Here is a 19,230-nt window from a genome sequence, read left to right on the forward strand (position 1 = left end):
TATGTGTGTGAATAAGACATTTTAAAGCAAGGAATTAAAACATAGGAACAGGAAGCCAGAGGGGGATGGAAGAAATTCTCATTGAATTCTCAAGCATTCTCATGTTTGGCTTTTAGGTTTTTATGCTGAAGGTGCAAAGCAATGAACAGAGCAGGCTATCAGCATCAGAGGGAGGCGAACAAGGTGAGCACTGAGCCCTAGACTGAACTCAATCCTACTTTTCAGGCCTCCTTCCTTCTTCATCCTCTCTCTCCTTCCCCCTTTCTCCCAGCTTTCCTTCTTCCTCCTCCTTTTTCTAACCCTGTAATGACAGAAAACTAAAATGGAAATGTAGAAAGAATATTGGCACAAAGGAAATAATTAAAGACAGGCAGAGTCTGCCAGGCCCCAGATCTAGCACTTCTCTTCAAATCTCACAGTGCTAAAAGCAGATTGTGGACCTTGTGAGAGGTTTCAAAGACATTAAAGAGACAAAGACTCCAAAACAAAAAAAAACCAGCAGCCATACCAATTTTATTATTTCTGAAAAATGGAATGTTTCACTTACAGAAACTTAAAAGCGATGTCTGACCAACACCATGTTCATTACAAACAAACAAACAAAAAATAAAACCAAACCAAACCAACCCCAAACCAAAGTTGACACAGGATTTGGCTACAGCACAGCAGCAGTCTGGCATTTTTAGAATCACAACCTCAAGGTGACCCTGGGTTAATAAAACTCCCAGCCACGGTCAGGGGGCATTAAACCCCCCCTGGGGCACGGGAGGCGTCAGTAGCGGCGGCTGAAGCGCGGCTCACCCAGCCTGGGGCTCCTCTGGGCGCCTGCAAACACCCCGGGCACAGCCTGGCCCTGCACGGCCGGGCCCTGGCTCCCGGAGAAAGCTCCGCGCCTGCAACGACAGCAGGGCAGCGCTGAGCCGACAGACAGACACACAGACAGACACACAGACAGAGAGACACACAGACAGAGAGACACACAGACAGAGAGACACACAGACAGAGAGACACACAGACAGAGAGACACACAGACAGACAGACACACAGACAGGCTCCCGGAGAAAGCTCCGCGCCTGCAACGACAGCAGGGCAGCACTGAGCCGACAGACAGACACACAGACAGACAGGCAGACACACAGACAGACAGGCAGACACACAGACAGACAGGCAGACACACAGACAGACACACAGACAGAGAGACACACAGACAGGCTCCCGGAGAAAGCTCCGCGCCTGCAACGACAGCAGGGCAGCGCTGAGCTGACAGACAGACACACAGACAGACAGGCAGACACACAGACAGACAGGCAGACACACAGACAGACAGGCAGACAGAGGCTCCCAGAGAAAGCTCCGCGCCTGCAACGACAGCAGGGCAGCGCTGAGCGGACAGACAGACAGACAGACACACACACAGACACACAGACAGACACACAGACAGGCTCCCGGAGAAAGCTCCACGCTTGCAACGACAGCAGGGCAACGCTGAGCGGACAGACAGACACACAGAGAGACACACAGACAGAGAGACACACAGACAGAGAGACACACAGACAGAGAGACACACAGACAGAGGCTCCCGGAGAAAGCTCCGCACCTGCAACGACAGCAGGGCAGCGTTGAGCAGACAGACAGACACACAGACAGACAGGCAGGCAGACACACGCGCAGACAGACACACAGACAGACAGAGGCTCCCGGAGAAAGCTCCGCACCTGCAACGACAGCAGGGCAGCGCTGAGCAGACAGACAGACAGAGCTCACTGCCAGGGCAGCACTGAACAGACAGACAGAGCTCACTGCCAGGGCAGCACTGAACAGACAGACAGACACAGCTCATTGCCAGGGCATCACACACCTCTGGACAGACAGACACACAGACAGACAGAGCTCACTGCCAGGGCGCTCCTGGGGAGCTGAGACAGCTCAGGGAAAATGAGATCCAATTCTTATCTTGGTGCAGATGTGGAATGGGTTATGGAGATTTGTTTAGCAAAGGGTGATTAAGAAATCAGAGGGTGAGTAAGAAAAGGGTGTTAAGAAATCACCCTTTGCTAAATAAATCCCCTTAACCCATCCCACATGTGCACAACAACAGGTGCAGCAAGTGCAGGCAAGAATTGTTCCTCATTTTCCCTGAGCTTTCTCACAGATCCCCAGGAACACCCTCCAAACACCATCACCACAGTCCAGTTAAGGAGATTTGTTTAGCAAAGGGTGATTTCTTAAATGGACTCTGGGGATGGTGTTTGGAGGCTTTTCCTGAGAAAGCTCAGAGAAAATGAGAAACAATTTTTATCACTTGCTGCACATATGTTGTGCATATGTGGAATTGGTTAAGGAGATTTATTTAGCAAAGGGTGATTTCTTACTTGGACACTGAATGGTATTTGGAGGGATTGACTAATTACATCAAAGCTGTGTTGGACTGTGTGGCAAGGGTGATGGGTTTTTCTGAAGAGCAGAATTTAGTATTAGTACAATAAAGTGATTGATCTACAGTCATGGGGAGAAACTTCTGGACTTTTTGCCTTTTTAAGCAGACAAAGAATATTTTAGTCACTCCATCAACAGGGGGCATATTCCTACACTCTGAAAGGTGTTTCTTTAATTTGTTGGGGTTTTTCTTCCCCCTTGCCAATCCAGGCTTATACAGATCAAAGTATCATAAAAGAATTATAAACATTCTGACAGAGGTTCTTACCCTGATGTCCCTCCTCGAGTCATCCCATGGCCTGGTCCTGACTGACCAGGCATGCTTCTATCACCACCTAATTCAAAAAGATAAAAAAAAAAAAAAAAAAAAAGACAAGTTTTTGTGTTTCCCTAATACAAATGTCACCTTGTTCCCAGAATTGCATTTGATTTCTCAGTAATTTAACTACCACTAGAAGGTTCAGCAGCAGTAATTCACAGAAAAGAACCACAATCACACTGGTAAGCAGCAAGTGTACCTTGCCATCTCTCATGATCCCGTCCCATCACTCCTCCATCCACATTTCCCTGCCATGTACGATCTTGATGCCCCTCTAACTTTCGACCATGATCTCCCCAGTCACGTCCATCTCTTAAAAAAATAAAAGAACATCTTCTAGGTATGTCCCCTACCCACTGAGCAGCACAGGGTAAAGCCAAACACCATACCCCATGCCAAAGTGTGTTAAATGGTTAATCAAGCTACAGCTGTAGCCACCCAACCACTCAAAGAGAAACAATGACAGACAATGCTGAACAGCATCCTTCACACAACAAAACTGGGCTTTTTTCATCCAGAGACATCATGGATATTGCAATGGACTGAAATACTCAGGCATGGATCAATTCACTGGCTGCCACTCCTCTGTCTGAAAATCATGCAGCTGGAATAAGCCCAGCTTGATTCACTGGTTTAAAGAGAAACCACTACAATTCAGGTGAGTCCAAGTTCTCTACCCCACCACTGCAGACTTTTCATTCAATTTCCTTTAAAACCTGACCACTGGCCATGAATGAGAGTTGTGTAGCCCTTACTGTAGAAACAGACTGAATCTCATCTGTAGAAATGAAAGTTATTTACAGGAGAAGCACAGTCAGGAGCTGAGCTAACTGAGCAGCTCTTTACTCACTACAGAGCTTCACGTGGCAATTCCCTGCTCCTGCAGATGCTCAAAGATCTGGAGAGAGGATTCACACTTGTCAAGCTCCTTGTGCTGTCACCCTCCAAAGGCTCACTGAGGAGATGTGAAGAACCCCAAATCACTTCCCTGCTGTGGGAGGCACTAACCGGGTCTGTGGGGGGATCCCTCTTCCCTCACTCATCCTCCTGTCGGAGCCGTAGCCCCCCCAGCTGTCCCGGGAGTGCCGCTCGGGGCCCCCGTGCCGCTCGTCGGGGTAGTGCTGCAAGGCAAGCAGGACACAGTCACAAACACCAACACAGGTTTTCTGCTAGTGTAAGAGCCTAAATGAGGCATGTGGGACTCTAGGTGGCTCTTTAAAATGCATCCAAGACATTACAGCAGTCCAGGGTTGTGGGTGACAGAGCCTGTGCCTGCAGCTGTCAGCCCAAGCTGCAGCCAGGCCTGCAGACCCGCATTCCTCATTAAGGCTCTTTTGGATGGCACCGCACGTTGGGCGCCACTGTAAGAGCCTCAATCAGAGATGTGGGACTCCAGGGGCTCTTCAAAATGCAGTTTATTGTATCCAAGAGGTTACAGCAATCCAGGATTGTGGGTGACAGAGCTGTGCCCACATCTGTCAGCTCCAGCTGCAGGCAGGCCTGGAGTCCTGCATCCCTTATTCAGGCTCTTGCTAATGGCGCCCCACTTGGGCACCACTGTAAGAGCCTAAATCAGAGATGTGGGACTCCAGGCAGCTCTTCAAAATGCAGTTTATTGTATCCAAGACATTACAGCAGTCCAGGGTGGTGGGTGACAGAGCCTGTGCCTACAGTTGTGAGCCCAAGCTGCAGGCAGGCCTGGAGTCCCACATCCCTCATTCAGGCTCTTGCTAATGGCGCCCCACGTTGGGCGCCACTGTAAGAGCCTAAATCAGAGATGTGAGACTCCAGGCAGCTCTTCAAAATGCAGTTTATTACATATAAGACATTACAGGGTCATGGGTGACAGAGCCTGTGCCTACAGCTGTCAGCTCCAGCTGCAGACAGGCCTGGAGTCCTGCATCCCTTATTCAGGCTCTTGCTAATGGTGCCCCACGTTGGGCGCCACTGTAAGAGCCTAAATGAGGGATGTGGGACTCCAGGCAGCTCTTCAAAATGCAGTTTATTGTATCTGAGACATTACAGCAGTCCAGGGTTGTGGGTGACAGAGCTGTGCCTACAGCTGTCAGCTCCAGCTGCAGGCAGGCCTGGAGACCCTTAGTTTACGTTACCAATGCATTATATACTTTTCTTTTGGTCACAATGCATTATATACTTTCCTTTACTGAGCATCTTAATACAGTACAACCAATCTATACCTTAACTATTATCTATAGCCCATCATAACTACTGTAATTTCCATATTCATGTTACTACTCTCCAATCACTAAAAGTTAGTACATTACAGTTTAAGCTAGAAGTTGTTTTTCGGTTTTCTTGCAGTGGAAAATTCTGAGACTTTTTTTCTACTTGAAACTTTGCTGACTTGTTTGCCTGTGCTGTCTTTCTGCTCGGTAAAAACATCTTTGAGGTGGATTTATCCTTTGTTCTAAGCCATAAAAACCCCTTCTAACTAACACACCCTTTGCCTCCTTGGTTATCCAGTAAGACTGGCTCAGCAATTCTTTTCTTCTATATCAAAACTTGCTTCCATCTCTATTCCTTCATCAGACTCTACATTTAAAAATCTTTCTGCTAAGTATACATATCTGTGAGATTTTCTTGTCAAACTTTCATTCTTCCCAACATTCTAGGATTGCAAAAATTTGGTTTTTTGGTAAAAAAATTATAGCGCTCTCATTTTTTCAAGGTTCTGTTGTAGGGCATGGCTCATTCCAGACATTTATTTTTCACTGGTGGGAGAGATCTTTTTTGTTTGCTAAGGTTTTTTATGTTCTTGGCTTCAGGTTTTAAATTTTTATATAGAATATCTGCTCACTTCCTACCTCTCTTCAGAAATGAAAGGTTTTGAATCCCATTGTGGCATTGATTTTCACACCTGTCCTTTTACAGCCTTGTTTCACTTAGATAAATGTGAGAGAAGGCATCCATTGCCAGCAAAGTAAGTACAGCAGCTCTCTCTTAACACCTAAGATGGTCAATGAAAAAGCTTTTACTACCACACATCAGCCTGAAAAGATGCTCCCATCACTCAGATGTTTCCCCTTGCCTGTATCTCAGGCTACCACCCCAGAAAGCAGGTAACCTAATGATTTCCTTTATCCTTATTAGCACACAAAATTAGTTCTGCTCAAGTATCTCAGGTGAAAGAATTGTGTTTGTGTTGTGTGCACACTGTGTCCTTTCTGCTTTGGGGTCAGCTTGGTTTGATTTTTAACTGAAGCAGTAATTTGGTTGTAACATACCTGCCCATCTCGATCTGGAATTCCCCTTGCACAGTCTCTCCTGGAACAAAAAAGACAAGTTCCAGTTGAATCAACATTGTTATTCTAATTCCAGGGTCTGCATGAAATAACACATGAAAAGTTAACTTTCATTAGGCTGTAAATCTGGATGCTAATGTTCAGTGGCAAGATAACTCAAAAGAGTTCTTATTTCATAGCATAAAAAGAGGTAAAACTAACACCTATCACTGTAATATGGGTAAAAAAGGCAGCACTGAGGATGGCCAGGTACTCAGTGACACAAAGGGAGAACACTGAGTGAATCTAGCAGTGTCAGAAAAGAGTTACAAGCAAAAAACAAACAGCACAGTTTTCACCAGAGATCCCTTGAGAGCAAACAGAAAGAAATCTCATTGGCACCATGCAGAAAGTATTTTCCATTCTGTGGTGCTAAAAACCTGCATTAGCCAGGCTGCAAAGATGAAAACAGGGAAAGTTTTAAAGCAAAAGGAAAAGGCTAAGTCTTAGGGATTCATAAAGCAGACTTCCATACAGCTTGAGAGGAGCTGTTGTATCTCCATCAACATCATGGCAGACTGCACTAGGACTTGGCTTATAATCTTTATGCAGCCTCTTTCTATGTTCCTTGTAGCCACATTTCCCTTCACAGAGAAAAGCAAGGCACAGTTCTTCCAGAGAATATTTCTAACATTCACATTTTCTGAACCTCAGAGAAAGAAAAACCAATTCTACTCTTATTTGCTGTGCCTGTGTTGTGCCAAAGCAGAATGCAGTATGGATATAGTTTACCCACAGTGATGGTGTTTTGGTTCCTTGGCCTGTCAGGGCCAGGTGTGTGTGTGTGTGTCAGGACTGTGGGCTGACAGTCATGAGATTCCGGGCAGTTGAGTGCCTGGCAGATTCAGTTTAGATGTAAGGCAATATAGTAGAGAATAATATAGTATAATAAAGTAATTAATTAGCCTTCTGATAAGATGGAGTCCTCCTCATCATTCCTCCCTACCACGTGGGTCGCCCTCTTTCCATAGTCCCTAACCCACAGAAACAAAGGATTACAAGCACATGTGCAATCAGACATGAGAAATGCACAGGAGTGATTCCTTTTACTCTGCTGACACGAAGAAGACACCAAATCAAGCCACAACAAGACACCAAATTTCTCTGAAGGCACAGGAAGGACAAGAAGAGGCAGTGCCTTGCCAACCTGTCCAAGCAGTGCTCCTGGTAGCGGCCGCGGTCGCGGTGGTCGAAGTCGTGGAAGCGATCCTGGCGGCCGAAGTCCGAGTGGTAGCGGTCATCCAGCGCCAGGCGCTTGGCCTCGGGCCAGTAGGGGTCATCCCTCCTGCACACACAGGGCTCACATCAGCAGCAGCCCCAGAAACACCTCCCCTTTCCTGCTCTCTCAAACCTCATCCAACCCAGGAATTAAAAATCTACGTGTGTTAAGCACGAGTCGCATTTTGGTTTCAGAGAAAATTTGGTTTACCAAAAATAGCTTAATTTTAGTACGTGGTGATGTGAGAAGAGAATGAGTATTTTTTCCCTTACCATTCAGAGTCAATACAAACAACTCTACTATTCTATTAACTCTATTAGTACTACTCTATTAACTCTAATCGTACTACTTTACTACTACTACTCTATTAGCACAACTCTACTACTCTATTATTACTATTCTACTCTCTATTACTCAAAAAAGTAACAACTCTGTGTTGTTACTACTCTTGGTCATCCCTCTCTGGGAAAGAAGAGTAGACTTGAACAAGGCTTACAAGTGGACAAGCACAGTATTTGCTCTTCTTCAAATTTTATTAGTGTTAGAAGCAGCACCTAAAGGGTCTTTTAGCTGTGAGCTCCCATGACTGCTTTATCCAGAGTGCTCCCCATTCCCACAGGCTCCCCAAGGGGATGTGGCTGAGGAGTCTGGAGCACCACTGCCCTGCTCCTCACCTGCTGTCAGGATCATAAGGCCTCCTCATGGCGGATCTCCGCTCCTGCTCGTAGCGCAGCTGCTCCTGCTGCCGCCGCAGCTCCTCCCTCTCCCTCTGGATTCTCTCCTGCTCCCGTCTCCTCTCCTGCTCTATGTGCATCCTCTCCCTCTCCAGCCTCTCCCTCTCCAGGCGCTCTCTGTCCAGGCGCTGCCGTTGGAATTCCAGCCGCTCCCGCTCCCTCTGCAGCCTCTGTCTCTCATCGCGCTCGTGGATGGCTGCGAGGCGCTGCTCCCGGTCTCGCCTCTCTCTCTCTCTAATTTAAAAGAGATATTTAGTTTTTAATCGAGATTCTTCAGTCCAAGCTTTACTGCTTCTTTGCTTTAGGTTGTGTTTCTTGTTTTGTTTTCCCCTTGTTATGTTCTCCCCCTTCTTTGCAATTAAGCTTAAGGGAAAATAAAAAACTCCATACAAATGACAGATGCAGAAATTTTCACCTTTGTTTAAGTAACACAGTATCTACTCTTAAGTCAGGTCTGAAAAAGCTTTCAGAGAGTACAGCAAGTCCTAAGACAAATCTGATGCACAAAAAGTATTTACAAGCTTCAGGGGAAAAATCAAGGAAATTGAAATCCAGTCAAGTGGAAGACAAAGCCTGAAAGCACCTATGGAAGTCTCATGAGAGCATTGATTTCAGCAGTAAAATCCTCCATCACTTGGCATTATGTCTGTTCTAGCAGTAATTAGTATGAAACCAATCTGAAATAGTAATTAGTCTGAAATCAATCTGAGATGTCACTGTTGGAGGGTCAGCACAGCACTGCTTTGAACAAAAACTCAGAAAGGTAAGGGAGTTAAAGGTACAGGTAAGAGGTAAAAAATGTCTTTTAAAGTTCAGAGGTGCTGGGAACTCACCGGCGCCTCTCCGTCTCCCTGATTTCTCTCTCCCTCTGCCTCTGCCGTTCCCGTTCTCGCTGCTCCTTGATTTTATCAAAGGATAAAATATCCTGCTTTTCCTTGCTCTCCGATTTGCGGTCCTGGCTCTTTGTGCTCTGAGATGAATCAGAACAAGGCATGAGCTGAACACGGTGCATTTCCTAGGCAATTACCTACACTATGTCAACCTGAACAAAACAGGCTGCCATGCCTTTCTCAGAGGTAAAAAACAGTGGAATTCCAGGGAAAACTACCCCAAATTTGAGCAGAACTTCTAAATATTACAAATAAATACTAAAGGAACACAACCTGACTTGCAGTGATTTCAAACAACACACACCAATAACATTCCAAGCTCAGGGAAACACATCATCCTAACACCATTTTCATACTGCAACTCGACTTCTTCCACTAGGTCAGCAGTAGAAAAGTATAAAAAAGGTGAAACAGAAGCATTTCCCCTCTGCCACATCATTAAAACCCTGATGCTTTTCCAAAAGGATAATTGTACCATATTGTACCCCTTCATCTCTGAGCACATAAATCTATTTGGCACCTGTTTTTACACAAAAGCTTCTCTGGAAGTTGGCCTTACCCTCTCTTTTGATGCAGAGGTTTTCACACTAATTACTGGCTCTCCTTTAGATTTATCCATTACCACTGTCCTCTCTGTTCCTCGACTTGCTAGAAAACAAAACAGAGCCAAAATAAATGGTACAAAAGACATTCAGCAATTCTTGCAAGATTCAAAACTGTGAGGACACTAAATAGTAAAAAGTTATTTTAATGAGGTTTTTAATAACTTATGGAACTTATTCATGATTTAAATAGCTTGCCAAGATTTGGCCAACATGAGGATGGGAGCAGTAAATTTATCAAAAATTACAGCAATATTTTCTGGCAGGGATGACAGCTAAAAGAATACAAATTTAATTTAATTCTTCTGTCCACAAAATACATTATTTGCCACAGTTAAAAAAAAAAAAGCCCAAAAAAAGACACAAACCACACATAGTGTCAGGTCTAAACCCAGTGGCAATTCCATAAGAATTATGGAAACTGTTTTAAGTTATTAGAAATTAAAGTAAAAATTTTCAAGGTGTTTTCTGATGTTTGTGCCAGTTTTACTAAGTAAGCTCCTTTTCACTGAATTATCAATCACATCTAATAATGTACAAGTATCCTTGAAAACATTTCTGAAAGACAGCCAGCATCACCTGATTTGCTTGCCCTGGATCTATCAGAAGATCCAGTCTTTTGTTCATCCTTTTCTTTTCCTTCTTTTTCATCTTTTTCTGATTTCTTAGCATCCTCTTTTTTGTCAATCTTCTCCTCCTTCTTAATACCAACAGATCTACAAAAAGCAGGAAAGCAAAATGCCTCTTTCAAAAGCAACAAACCACTTGAAAAACCAATGTTGGAAGTATCACTCCCTAACCACACAGTCTACCAGAAAGATTGACTAAATCCTAGAAATATTTGTCAGTTAAAAGAAGAGTCCAAGACAGAGTCAAAACAGAGGACAAATGACTGGTAAAAATAATGGTTTATCTATAAATAATTTGATTTAGTATCTCCTTATACAGCTAACAAGTTTTTATACTAACACTAAAGAGCTTTTTATTTCTGGACAGAGAGTCAGTTTAGATGCCCTTACTACTGTAAAACATCAATTTTCCAAGTATTATTCCTATTTCAAATGCAGGATAAAACATTAAACAAAGATTTATTACAGTTACTGTTCAACTTGGTCACCTGGCTGTATTTGAAATAAGTGGTCTTTAAGTATCATAAAATACAAAACAACACTTTACTTCTCAGATTTGGACTCTGCAGAATGGTGCCTGTCTTTTTCCTTCCTTGTTTCACCTTCCTTTTTGTCAGAAGGCTTTTTTCCTGCTGGTTCATTTTTTGCCTAGAAATTCAGCCAGAAAGAATTCCATAGTCAGAGACAGAGATTAAAACTGCATGATTTTATTTTCTTACAATGTCATGAAGTAGCTGCCACTTACCTTTTCCACAGAAATCATTTTACCATGCAGCTCTGTTCTGTGGAGGTGATTAATGCACTTGGTGGCCTCCTCAGAAGTTGACATTGTCACAAAGCCATAGCAGCGAGCGCCAGGGCTGCGAGCATTTGTCACCACTTTTGCACCAACCACCTTTGGGAAAAAACAAAATATTCAGTGTTTGCAGGTCTGTCACTAAATAAATTCTAACTTAATGACCATTTCTTAGAAAGATTTGGATGGGAAAGGACTTCTAAAAGCCATTTAGTTCAATCAATGCCCCCTTCAATAATGCAGCTCAGAAAATTCATCTTCAAGTTGCTGAGCAGGGCAGTAGCTTAAGGCAGATATACACAGAGAAGGGTGAGTGGGATTGTAAAAAGCAAAATAAAATTGAATAAAAATTACTACCACTTTCTGGTTTATTAATTTACATATCCACTACATACCTTTCCATACTTGCTGAAAAGGTTCTTCAAATCTGTAGCTCTAGTAGAGGAGGAAAGTCCACTAACCCACAAATTTCTGCCAGAACCACTTCCCACACGGCCTGAGGCACAAAAAACATAAGACCACATGAAACACAAATGCAGGAGAACAAAATTCAGAACCCTAACTCCTCCACATTTTTCCTTCATAAAACTCTCCATAGTAAATGTACATTTGAAAACTCTTAAAAAGTTTGTAGCTACAGATTTTCTTCCTGCACTTCAATTACTTTAAGGAGAATTACAAAGTATCAAATGTTAAATCACAAAAAAATACTTATTTAAAACTCAACTCTGTTTGTTAATAATGTTACAGAAGTTACAAAGAACTGTTATTTTAGTTATATTTTGAAGGGCTGTGTTACAACTGCATTGAGGGTTCACTGAATTAACAGTCCTCTTTTTTACTCCAAGTCCTTTGAAAATAAAAAACCCAAAAAACCCCCAAACATGCACCTACCTTTCTCATCTTTTGTGACTGCTTTTGTATCTTTGTCTTCAACAGGGCTAAAGACAAAACACCACATTACTCAAGAGATCATATGCAAAAACACCATTAATTCTAGACAGCACAACTAAAATTGGATACCTACCAGTAAATTAGTTCCAAAATAAACACTATTATTGGCAATTTTCTAGAAGAGTGACAGGAAATAGGGATTTGTACCCCTAAACGGACAATTCTGTTTCCCACTTCTTCCTGGCCAAACCAGCACATTAGATGACAGAAATAAGAGTAATTTGGGAAAACAACCTTTGAAGGTTGAGGAAGGAAAGAAATCAAACCCACTGTTCTTAAGAAAAAAAAAAAATATATCTACACATGGAGAAATAAAAGAGACCTTTAGGAATAGGCTACAATTTCATCAGTCTCGGAGGCCAATTGAAGGAAACAGCTTATTCGCATCACTTAAGGACCAATGATAAAAGATAGCATCTGGTCTAGAACGGAGAAAAAACAAACCTCTTTTTCTGATCACCGCCCTCACTGGCTGAGGACTCTTTAGTGGCAGGGGAAGATTCCTCAGAATTAGCTTTGTCTTCTGCTCTCTTGCCATCTTCTTTGCTATCTCTGGCTTCGGCACCTGCGCCTTTCTCCGCTGCCTCCCCACTAGAGGCTTCCAGGCCTTGGGAGCGTTTGCTACTCTGATCGCTTAGGGTCTCTACCACTACACCTTCAGAGTCCGGGGCCTCTTCCTCGGGGCTCTGTTCACTTGTCTCCCCTTTTGCTACCACTAAACGCTTTGCTTCCTTCCTTGCCAAAGCTTGGGCCGATTTGCTGTCCAAAGCTAAAGCATCTTCCTCCAGCTGAGCGGCAGCGAGAGCGTCCTCTTCCTCAGCCAGCCTCTTGCCTGGCCCCGCGTTACTGGCTTCCTGCGCACGCGGCCGCTCCGCTTCGGGAGGTTGTTCTTCGTTAAGTAGCTCAGATTTACAAGTTTCCCCCAAAATGTCGAGTATTTTCTCATTTTCTACGGATTTAACAGGAATAGAATGGCACAAGATTTAATCACCAGGGAAATACAGCAAATCACAAATGTGGAACTGGCATGGCTGCCACACTAACACCAAGAGAACTGCTAAGCTACACAGAGATTGGAAAACCCTAGTGTACACAGTGTTACACCTACCACGCTAACTGCTCTCTCACACCCTGCCAAATCAGCCCTAGCACCTCAACAGCCAAGAAAAATGCCCCCACAGATTTAACAAAAAACTTCAGGCTCAGCCTTCATATTCTTCAGCAAATCGTTCAGCTCTGTTTCTTCTCTAGTTAGCTTCCAGAGTCCGAGATGCTTAACTCAATGTATCAAGGCACTGAGAGTTCAATTTTCCAAATTTCTGTTGAGTTCTTTTAGCAGAGACAGTCCAACATGAGAACTGGGCATCTTCTGATGGTTCTGAGTGTGTATGCAGTCCAGACAGCGAGTGAGATCTGTAGCAAATTCCTGATGGCAGCGTGCTCCTTCTTCTGAAGTCCAGTCACTCCTGAATTTCTGTTCTGCACCAGAGCTTTGCACTGCCTACACTCCTGTATTTATATTTATTCACAGAACCACTGTACAGTGTGATATCACAAGATCTGTTTTCAGAACCTTTACATCTTTAAGGCTCGTTCCTTAACTTCACTCTGCAGTAACAGTTCTAGGGAACCATTTCATGGCATTAAACAAGTTTTCCAAGGGTGGTTATTCACAGATCTGGTGATATGACTGGGTTTCCAATCTCTATGACCCTGCATGACCTGGATTTTCCACCATAATAACGTACACTACAGTAATGCATTAAAAAAAAGAACCAAAAAAAACCAAACAGGGACGCAAAAAGCCTAAATGAAGAATGAAACTGTTTAAATGCCCAGGAATTTTTTTTTCATTTAAAAAACAATAAATCAAAGTAACCAAACAAAAGCAAACAGTACCTGGCTCCAAAGGTAACTCTTCAAGTTCCTGTAGTGAAAAAGATTTTAAAAAGGAGAAATATCATTATTTTATAAGCAAGATGCTAATCTGAATGACATTTTTTATCAACCCATTACAAGAAATTATTCAGTAAAAGCATTACTATAATTTAGCCTATTTCAGCTTTGAAAACATTGAAATTCAAACAAATTTCTCAGAAGAAAAATTTAAGATGCGTTTTTAACATCCTCAAACTTTATGTATGAAGTCTGTGAAAACTTTAAAACCTCTCCAATTCAGCCACCTGTTGAACACATGTTACACATTCACATGGATAAATAAATCAATAAATGTAAGCAGAATAAAGGAAAGATTATCCTCATGTTACCCTTCTCTACCCTGTGTGTTTTGAAGTCTCCTTTCTGAAAACAGCATCAACAGAAACACCAGCTTCACCTGGAGCTGGTGCTCTTAACCTACCAGGAGTGATCTGGAAACAAGGGCAGCATTTCAGGAATTGACAGTTCCAGCTTTCTTCTCACCCTGGGATATGTACATTTTTAATGGAAGTTAAACACAATGGAAGGCACTGAGCTGGTATTTATATCAGATAAAAGGAGTCCAATCTACCACCAAACTCAATGTGATACATACATCATAAATATATTTTATATATGTATATACATATTTATATACATATATGATCTGATAAAGAAATCTTTGTTTCTATGAATAAATCCAAAGGCATTAATTCCCATTTTTTGCAGAGGAAGAATGCATCCACTATACACACACAGTTTCAGCATACAGTATTATATTGTGTATTTTATGCTTTTTTTGTTTGTAAAGAAAAACTGGCTACCATTTACCTTTATTATGGTTAAATCTGATGAAGAAGCATCTAAACTGTTCCCAACATCTTCAAACTCTACCTTTAAAAAATAAACAGGAGACACCTTGTTATTTATAAAGGAATATTTTGAGTGAAATCTGAGTGAGAAAATGAAGATTTGTATTTGCACTGACAGCTGTTACCCAGCACCCAAAACAACCAATAATGGTAAAAACTGAGTGATAACCACCACTAACTGAATAAAATCTCTCATTATTTCTTAACCATGATGGTAAGCTCACAAACATCTTTCAAGTATAGGGATTCCAACAGCAAAATCTGATTTTTATCCCTGTCATTTAGAGCAACAACAGAGTCAAAAAAACCTACAGGACTTGGTAATTATTTCCTTCACTGATGAAAGCAGATGATGGGAGCTGACCTGGCCTCAAGATATTTACTCACTCAAAAAAAACACCCTTTTTTCTGAGTATTTCCATTTGATTTGTGTAGGACAAGGATATGCCTGGGGACAGGAGGCCAAACTTATTTCTGCAGCTTTAGAAAAAATATACATAACTTCTGAACCTCGTAGTCAGTGTGGACACACAACAAAGAGCAATACTCCCCCTTTAGATGGGGCAGAAATAATTTTTTCAAATGCTTTGTTGTACATTTCAGGAGATAAAGCACTTGATTTATCTCAAGGGGATAGGGATTATCCTCTAGCCCAGTGTCAATAGCCAGATAAACACAGAAAGTCAACATAATAACATTTTCAGCAACTGAATAACTGCAAGACCCAATCTTAGCAGAAAAATAACATTGAATATAATTCCCTGAATGGTGCTGTTCAGCTGAGGATAAAGTAAGCTACACTATTTGTATGCCTCACATGTTCTCTAAAATAAAGAGATTAAAATAGGAATAATATATACATTATAAATAATAAGGTGAAGCAGAGTTCAAAGCATGATTAAAAACAAACACTCTGTAAACTGCTATTAATACAATCACATATGTACAAACAACACTTAGGTATTTTAAAAATTAAGACACATATTTCCACAAATATGTAAAAAGAAATGCAACTACCATAAGAACCAGTACAGCTCCAAATTTTCTCAAGTACTCTTTAGCTCTTTTCCCAAGTACTCTTTTAGCTTTAGCATTTTGCTATTTAACCCAGAAATAAATAAATTTTAAAAAGAAAACCCCGATTCCACACACAAAAGAGATGCATACCATCACTATTGGTATTTCTCTTGATTCTTCTTTCATTTCTGAAAATTGTGGGGATGCCTCCAAGTTACCTACAGCAAACTCTGTAGGTTGATCTGGAAATTCTTTCACTTCTGCATCAACATTTTCTTTGCTATCAGACAGTGAGTCAAGAATGTTATGGGCACTGTAATCATCTCCACAATCTACTGCATTGCCATTGTCTATCTCAGCTTCATCTAACACACTGATATCCATCATGTCAATGTCCTGCAAGGTGTCCAAACTTGCTTCAATATCATCCTGTGAAAAGAAGAAAAAGGACATTGTCACAGTCAGGGTGACTTGAGAGCCACCTGCCACCATCATCCCCTCCAGAGGCAGCCCCTGTACCTGTCCATCTCCAGAATCCTCCTCCAGGCCATTGTCCTCCACTCCTTCTTCATCTGCTCTACGTCCTAACAACATCATCATCATTAGAATGAGAGCAGAAATTATAACTGCACCCCTCAAGCTTTGCTTTTCCATCAGAGTTGGTGTTTCCTTCAGTTTTTGCCCTGTTTGTGAGCACCCAGTAAGTGACAAACAAGTCACAGTCCAGCACCTGGCAGCAGCTCAAGCTCTGTGACCTCCCCAGAACATCGGGCTCAGCTCAGATTGCAGCAATTTATTACCTCAACACTTATGAGAAGAAAAATAAACCAACCAAACAAAACACAGCATAAAATACTGAAATAACCCCACTCTAGCTGGGGGTTTCACTGCAGTGCTCTGCCCACCAGATGGGAATTATGGGAATTATCCCAATTAATGAATTACTGAAAACACTACACCAGCCTCAGCACCAAGGAGCAACTCCTCAAATTCAGAGCAGCTGTTTGACCTTTTATGAATTTTATTTTCCTCAAAAACACAACACAAAATACTGAAATAACCCCACTTTACCTGTGGGCTTCACTGCAATGCTCTGCCCACCAGCTGGGTGTGAATTATCCCAATTAATGGAATTACTGAAATCACTAAAAACACTACACCAGCTTCAGCAGCAAGGAACAACTCCTCAAACTCAGAGCTAAGCAGCTGTTTGACCTTTTATGAATTTTATTTTCCTCAAAAAATACAAGCACATCACAACTGAAAAGTGAGAAGGATTTTAGAGCCAAGAGGAATATTTCATCTATTTCCATCCCCACATTAAAGGTGCTGTAACAGACATCAGGTGTTTTTCTGAGACTTGGAAATCAGTAAGATTTAAAAGATCTCCTTCACCCAGAGTTGTGACATTTCACATTTTAGCCTGCATTTTAGCAATTGCACCATTACTCCAAATCAGAGGTAATGATAAAAATAAAACAAATTAGCTGGCAAAACAGTTGAGTCTCATCTCACAAATTTACATTTTGTGTAAACCAAATCTAGTAATAAAAAGTCTCTCTAACTACCTTTGTTGGTTCTTTTTGGAGTTTTCTTCATGATATTTTCTGAAACCACTGGAATTTCATCAGGATTCCCTCCTTCCTCCTCAATAGCCTAATAGGGGCAAAAGAGAAAGATATAAAAATAGACATTAAAAATTTCATTTGTACATTTTTGTTGAGTTTAAGAGCTGCACACCAGAGGCTAAAAAATTCCAAACCATGAATCAGCAACTTGGATACACAAACAAAAAACCACCAGAGCAAAGCAACAAGCAGGGAGAAGGCAGTGACATGTTGGTGTAAGGTTATGGGAAAACTGTCAGCAAAAAAAGCCAATCCCATAGCATTTGGAATTGTTTATCATCAGTCTTACAGATGAAACTGTAAATTGCAGTGTTTCTGTATTTGTGACCACGAGGAGAATTGTGTCAAGTACAGAGCAAGCAGCTGCAGCATAAGCTCCATGGAAAGCCTCTATAATTGTATTTCAGTTCTATGTAAACTATAATTAACTATATGTTGCTTCAAAATTTTAAATGTTGTACATGCCACTTTACACGTGGCTTGAGTTGCTGATAACGCTTAAAGTTCTTAAAAATGCTTTCTGATGAGAAACAGATTATTAAGCTGCTTCTTTTACGATAGAGTGGCTAAAATAGAAAAAGAGCTGTTGTTTTTAAATAGCAGTACGAGTTTGGGGGTGACAGATGTGCATAAATGCGATTTGCACGTCCAAGATCTTGAAAGTGAACAGCATTTGGAACTGATCACAGACACACGGGTTGTTTTGACAGGGTAAAAACCTCGGCTCTGAGACACAGCAAGGAGATCAGAGAAGGGATTCCTCATGGGATTAACACACTCAGCGGTGTGATGAGGATACAGTGAAAGGGCTACCAGCTAAACTGCCAGAAAAACGCAGCAAAAATCCCGACAGACAGAGCACAGAACCGTAAATCCAGCAGCTCAGAGAACAGCAGAACCCTGTGGTGCACGAAGCTGGAAATACCCGGGCCGTGCGCTGGGACCGGAGCGGGCTCGGTGACACTCGGTGACAGCAGCAGCGGTCACAGGGTGAGCCCGGGCCGGCCCAGCCCAGCCGGGCCCCGGGCGCTCGCACCGATCCCGCCGGGCGCCGAACGCTCGCACCGATCCCGGCGGGGCTCGGGCACTCGCACCGATCCCCTCAGGGCCCCGAGCGCTCGCACCGATCCTCTCAGGGCGCCGGGCGCTCGCACCGATCCCGCCGGGCCCCGAACGCTCGCACCGATCCCCTCAGGGCGCCGAACGCTCGCACCGATCCCCTCAGGGCCCCAAGCGCTCGCACCGATCCCCTCAGGGCGCCGAACGCTCGCACCGATCCCCTCAGGGCCCCGAGCGCTCGCACCGATCCCCTCAGGGCCCCGAGCGCTCTTTGGCGCCATTTTCCTCAGCGGTGCCGCCGGGCCGGGGTCGCAGCCGCTCTACGCACCCCGAGGCAGCCCCAGCGCCCTCACCTTCCTCAGGCGCTCCATGAGGACGCTCTTGTTGCCGCCGCTGTCCAGGTTGCGCTGCTTGAGCTCGGCCCGCAGGTCGATCACGCGCAGCTCGCTCAGCGGCCGCCGCCGGCTCTCCGACTCCGAACCGGGGACGCCAGGCCCAGCCAGGGACGCAGCCTCCGCCAGCCCGGCCGGTGAATGACTCTCCGCCATGGGCCGCGGTTCGGACCCGTTCGTGCGGGGCGAGGCGGGGAGAAGGCGAGGCGGGAGAGCCGCAGCTGCCGCCGCAGCACAAAATGGAGGAGACCCGGGGCGCAGGGGAGAGCGAGGGGGCGGGAAAGGGAGGGAGGCGCAGCGCGCATGCGCACCGGGACCCGGGCGGGCCACTCGCGCCGCGGCGCCGCCAACTCCGGAGCGGCGATTACGTCACGCGGCCGGCCGGCCCCCGGTCCCCTCTCCCGCGCATGCGCGAGAGCTCGCGAGCCGTCCTTGGACGCGGGCGACGCCTTTTGCGCCTGCGC

The 19,230-nt window shown here is 43.8% G+C and overlaps 1 protein-coding gene across 3 annotated transcripts; it reads right to left on the reverse strand.

Annotated features, from left to right (window-relative positions):
• Positions 1-487: 487 nt before the first annotated feature.
• LOC132084535 (scaffold attachment factor B1-like) lies at positions 488-18,977 on the reverse strand. Of its 3 annotated transcripts, XM_059489707.1 has the most exons (21): positions 18,728-18,977; positions 17,256-17,343; positions 16,207-16,271; positions 15,838-16,116; positions 14,630-14,692; positions 13,781-13,808; positions 12,326-12,830; positions 11,822-11,868; positions 11,323-11,423; positions 10,877-11,026; positions 10,679-10,779; positions 10,082-10,218; positions 9,460-9,548; positions 8,844-8,980; positions 7,951-8,244; positions 7,205-7,342; positions 6,001-6,040; positions 3,764-3,876; positions 2,955-3,067; positions 2,705-2,771; positions 488-893 (listed from the first exon to the last, which is right to left on the reverse strand). In XM_059489707.1, exons 1-21 carry the CDS (start codon positions 18,920-18,922, stop codon positions 773-775), a joined length of 2,871 nt encoding a protein of 956 aa, XP_059345690.1. In that variant the 5' UTR covers positions 18,923-18,977; the 3' UTR covers positions 488-772. The 3 variants fall into 3 exon arrangements, 2 of the variants coding, with proteins under 2 accessions (XP_059345690.1, XP_059345691.1); XR_009420077.1 differs by lacking the exon at positions 2,955-3,067 and having other exon boundaries at positions 18,728-18,976; XM_059489708.1 differs by lacking the exons at positions 16,207-16,271; positions 18,728-18,977 and having other exon boundaries at positions 17,256-17,325.
• Between the last annotated feature and the right edge of the window lie 253 nt (positions 18,978-19,230).

This window comes from Ammospiza nelsoni, chromosome 27 (assembly GCF_027579445.1).
Source record: "Ammospiza nelsoni isolate bAmmNel1 chromosome 27, bAmmNel1.pri, whole genome shotgun sequence".
Taxonomy (NCBI): domain Eukaryota; kingdom Metazoa; phylum Chordata; class Aves; order Passeriformes; family Passerellidae; genus Ammospiza; species Ammospiza nelsoni.

What these genes read in the sequence shown, in the direction of transcription:
- LOC132084535 (XM_059489707.1), bottom strand. Translation starts at nt 18,922, where the DNA reads ATGGCGGAGAGTCATTCACCGGCCGGGCTGGCGGAGGCTGCGTCCCTG. An exon ending in AGGGAGACGGAGAGGCGCCG is followed by an intron (nt 8,245 to 8,843) that starts GTGAGTTCCCAG and finishes CTTTTAAATTAG; the next exon opens with AGAGAGAGAGAGGCGAGACC. An exon ending in GGGATCCCCCCACAGACCCG is followed by an intron (nt 3,068 to 3,763) that starts GTTAGTGCCTCC and finishes TATTTTTTTAAG; the next exon opens with AGATGGACGTGACTGGGGAG.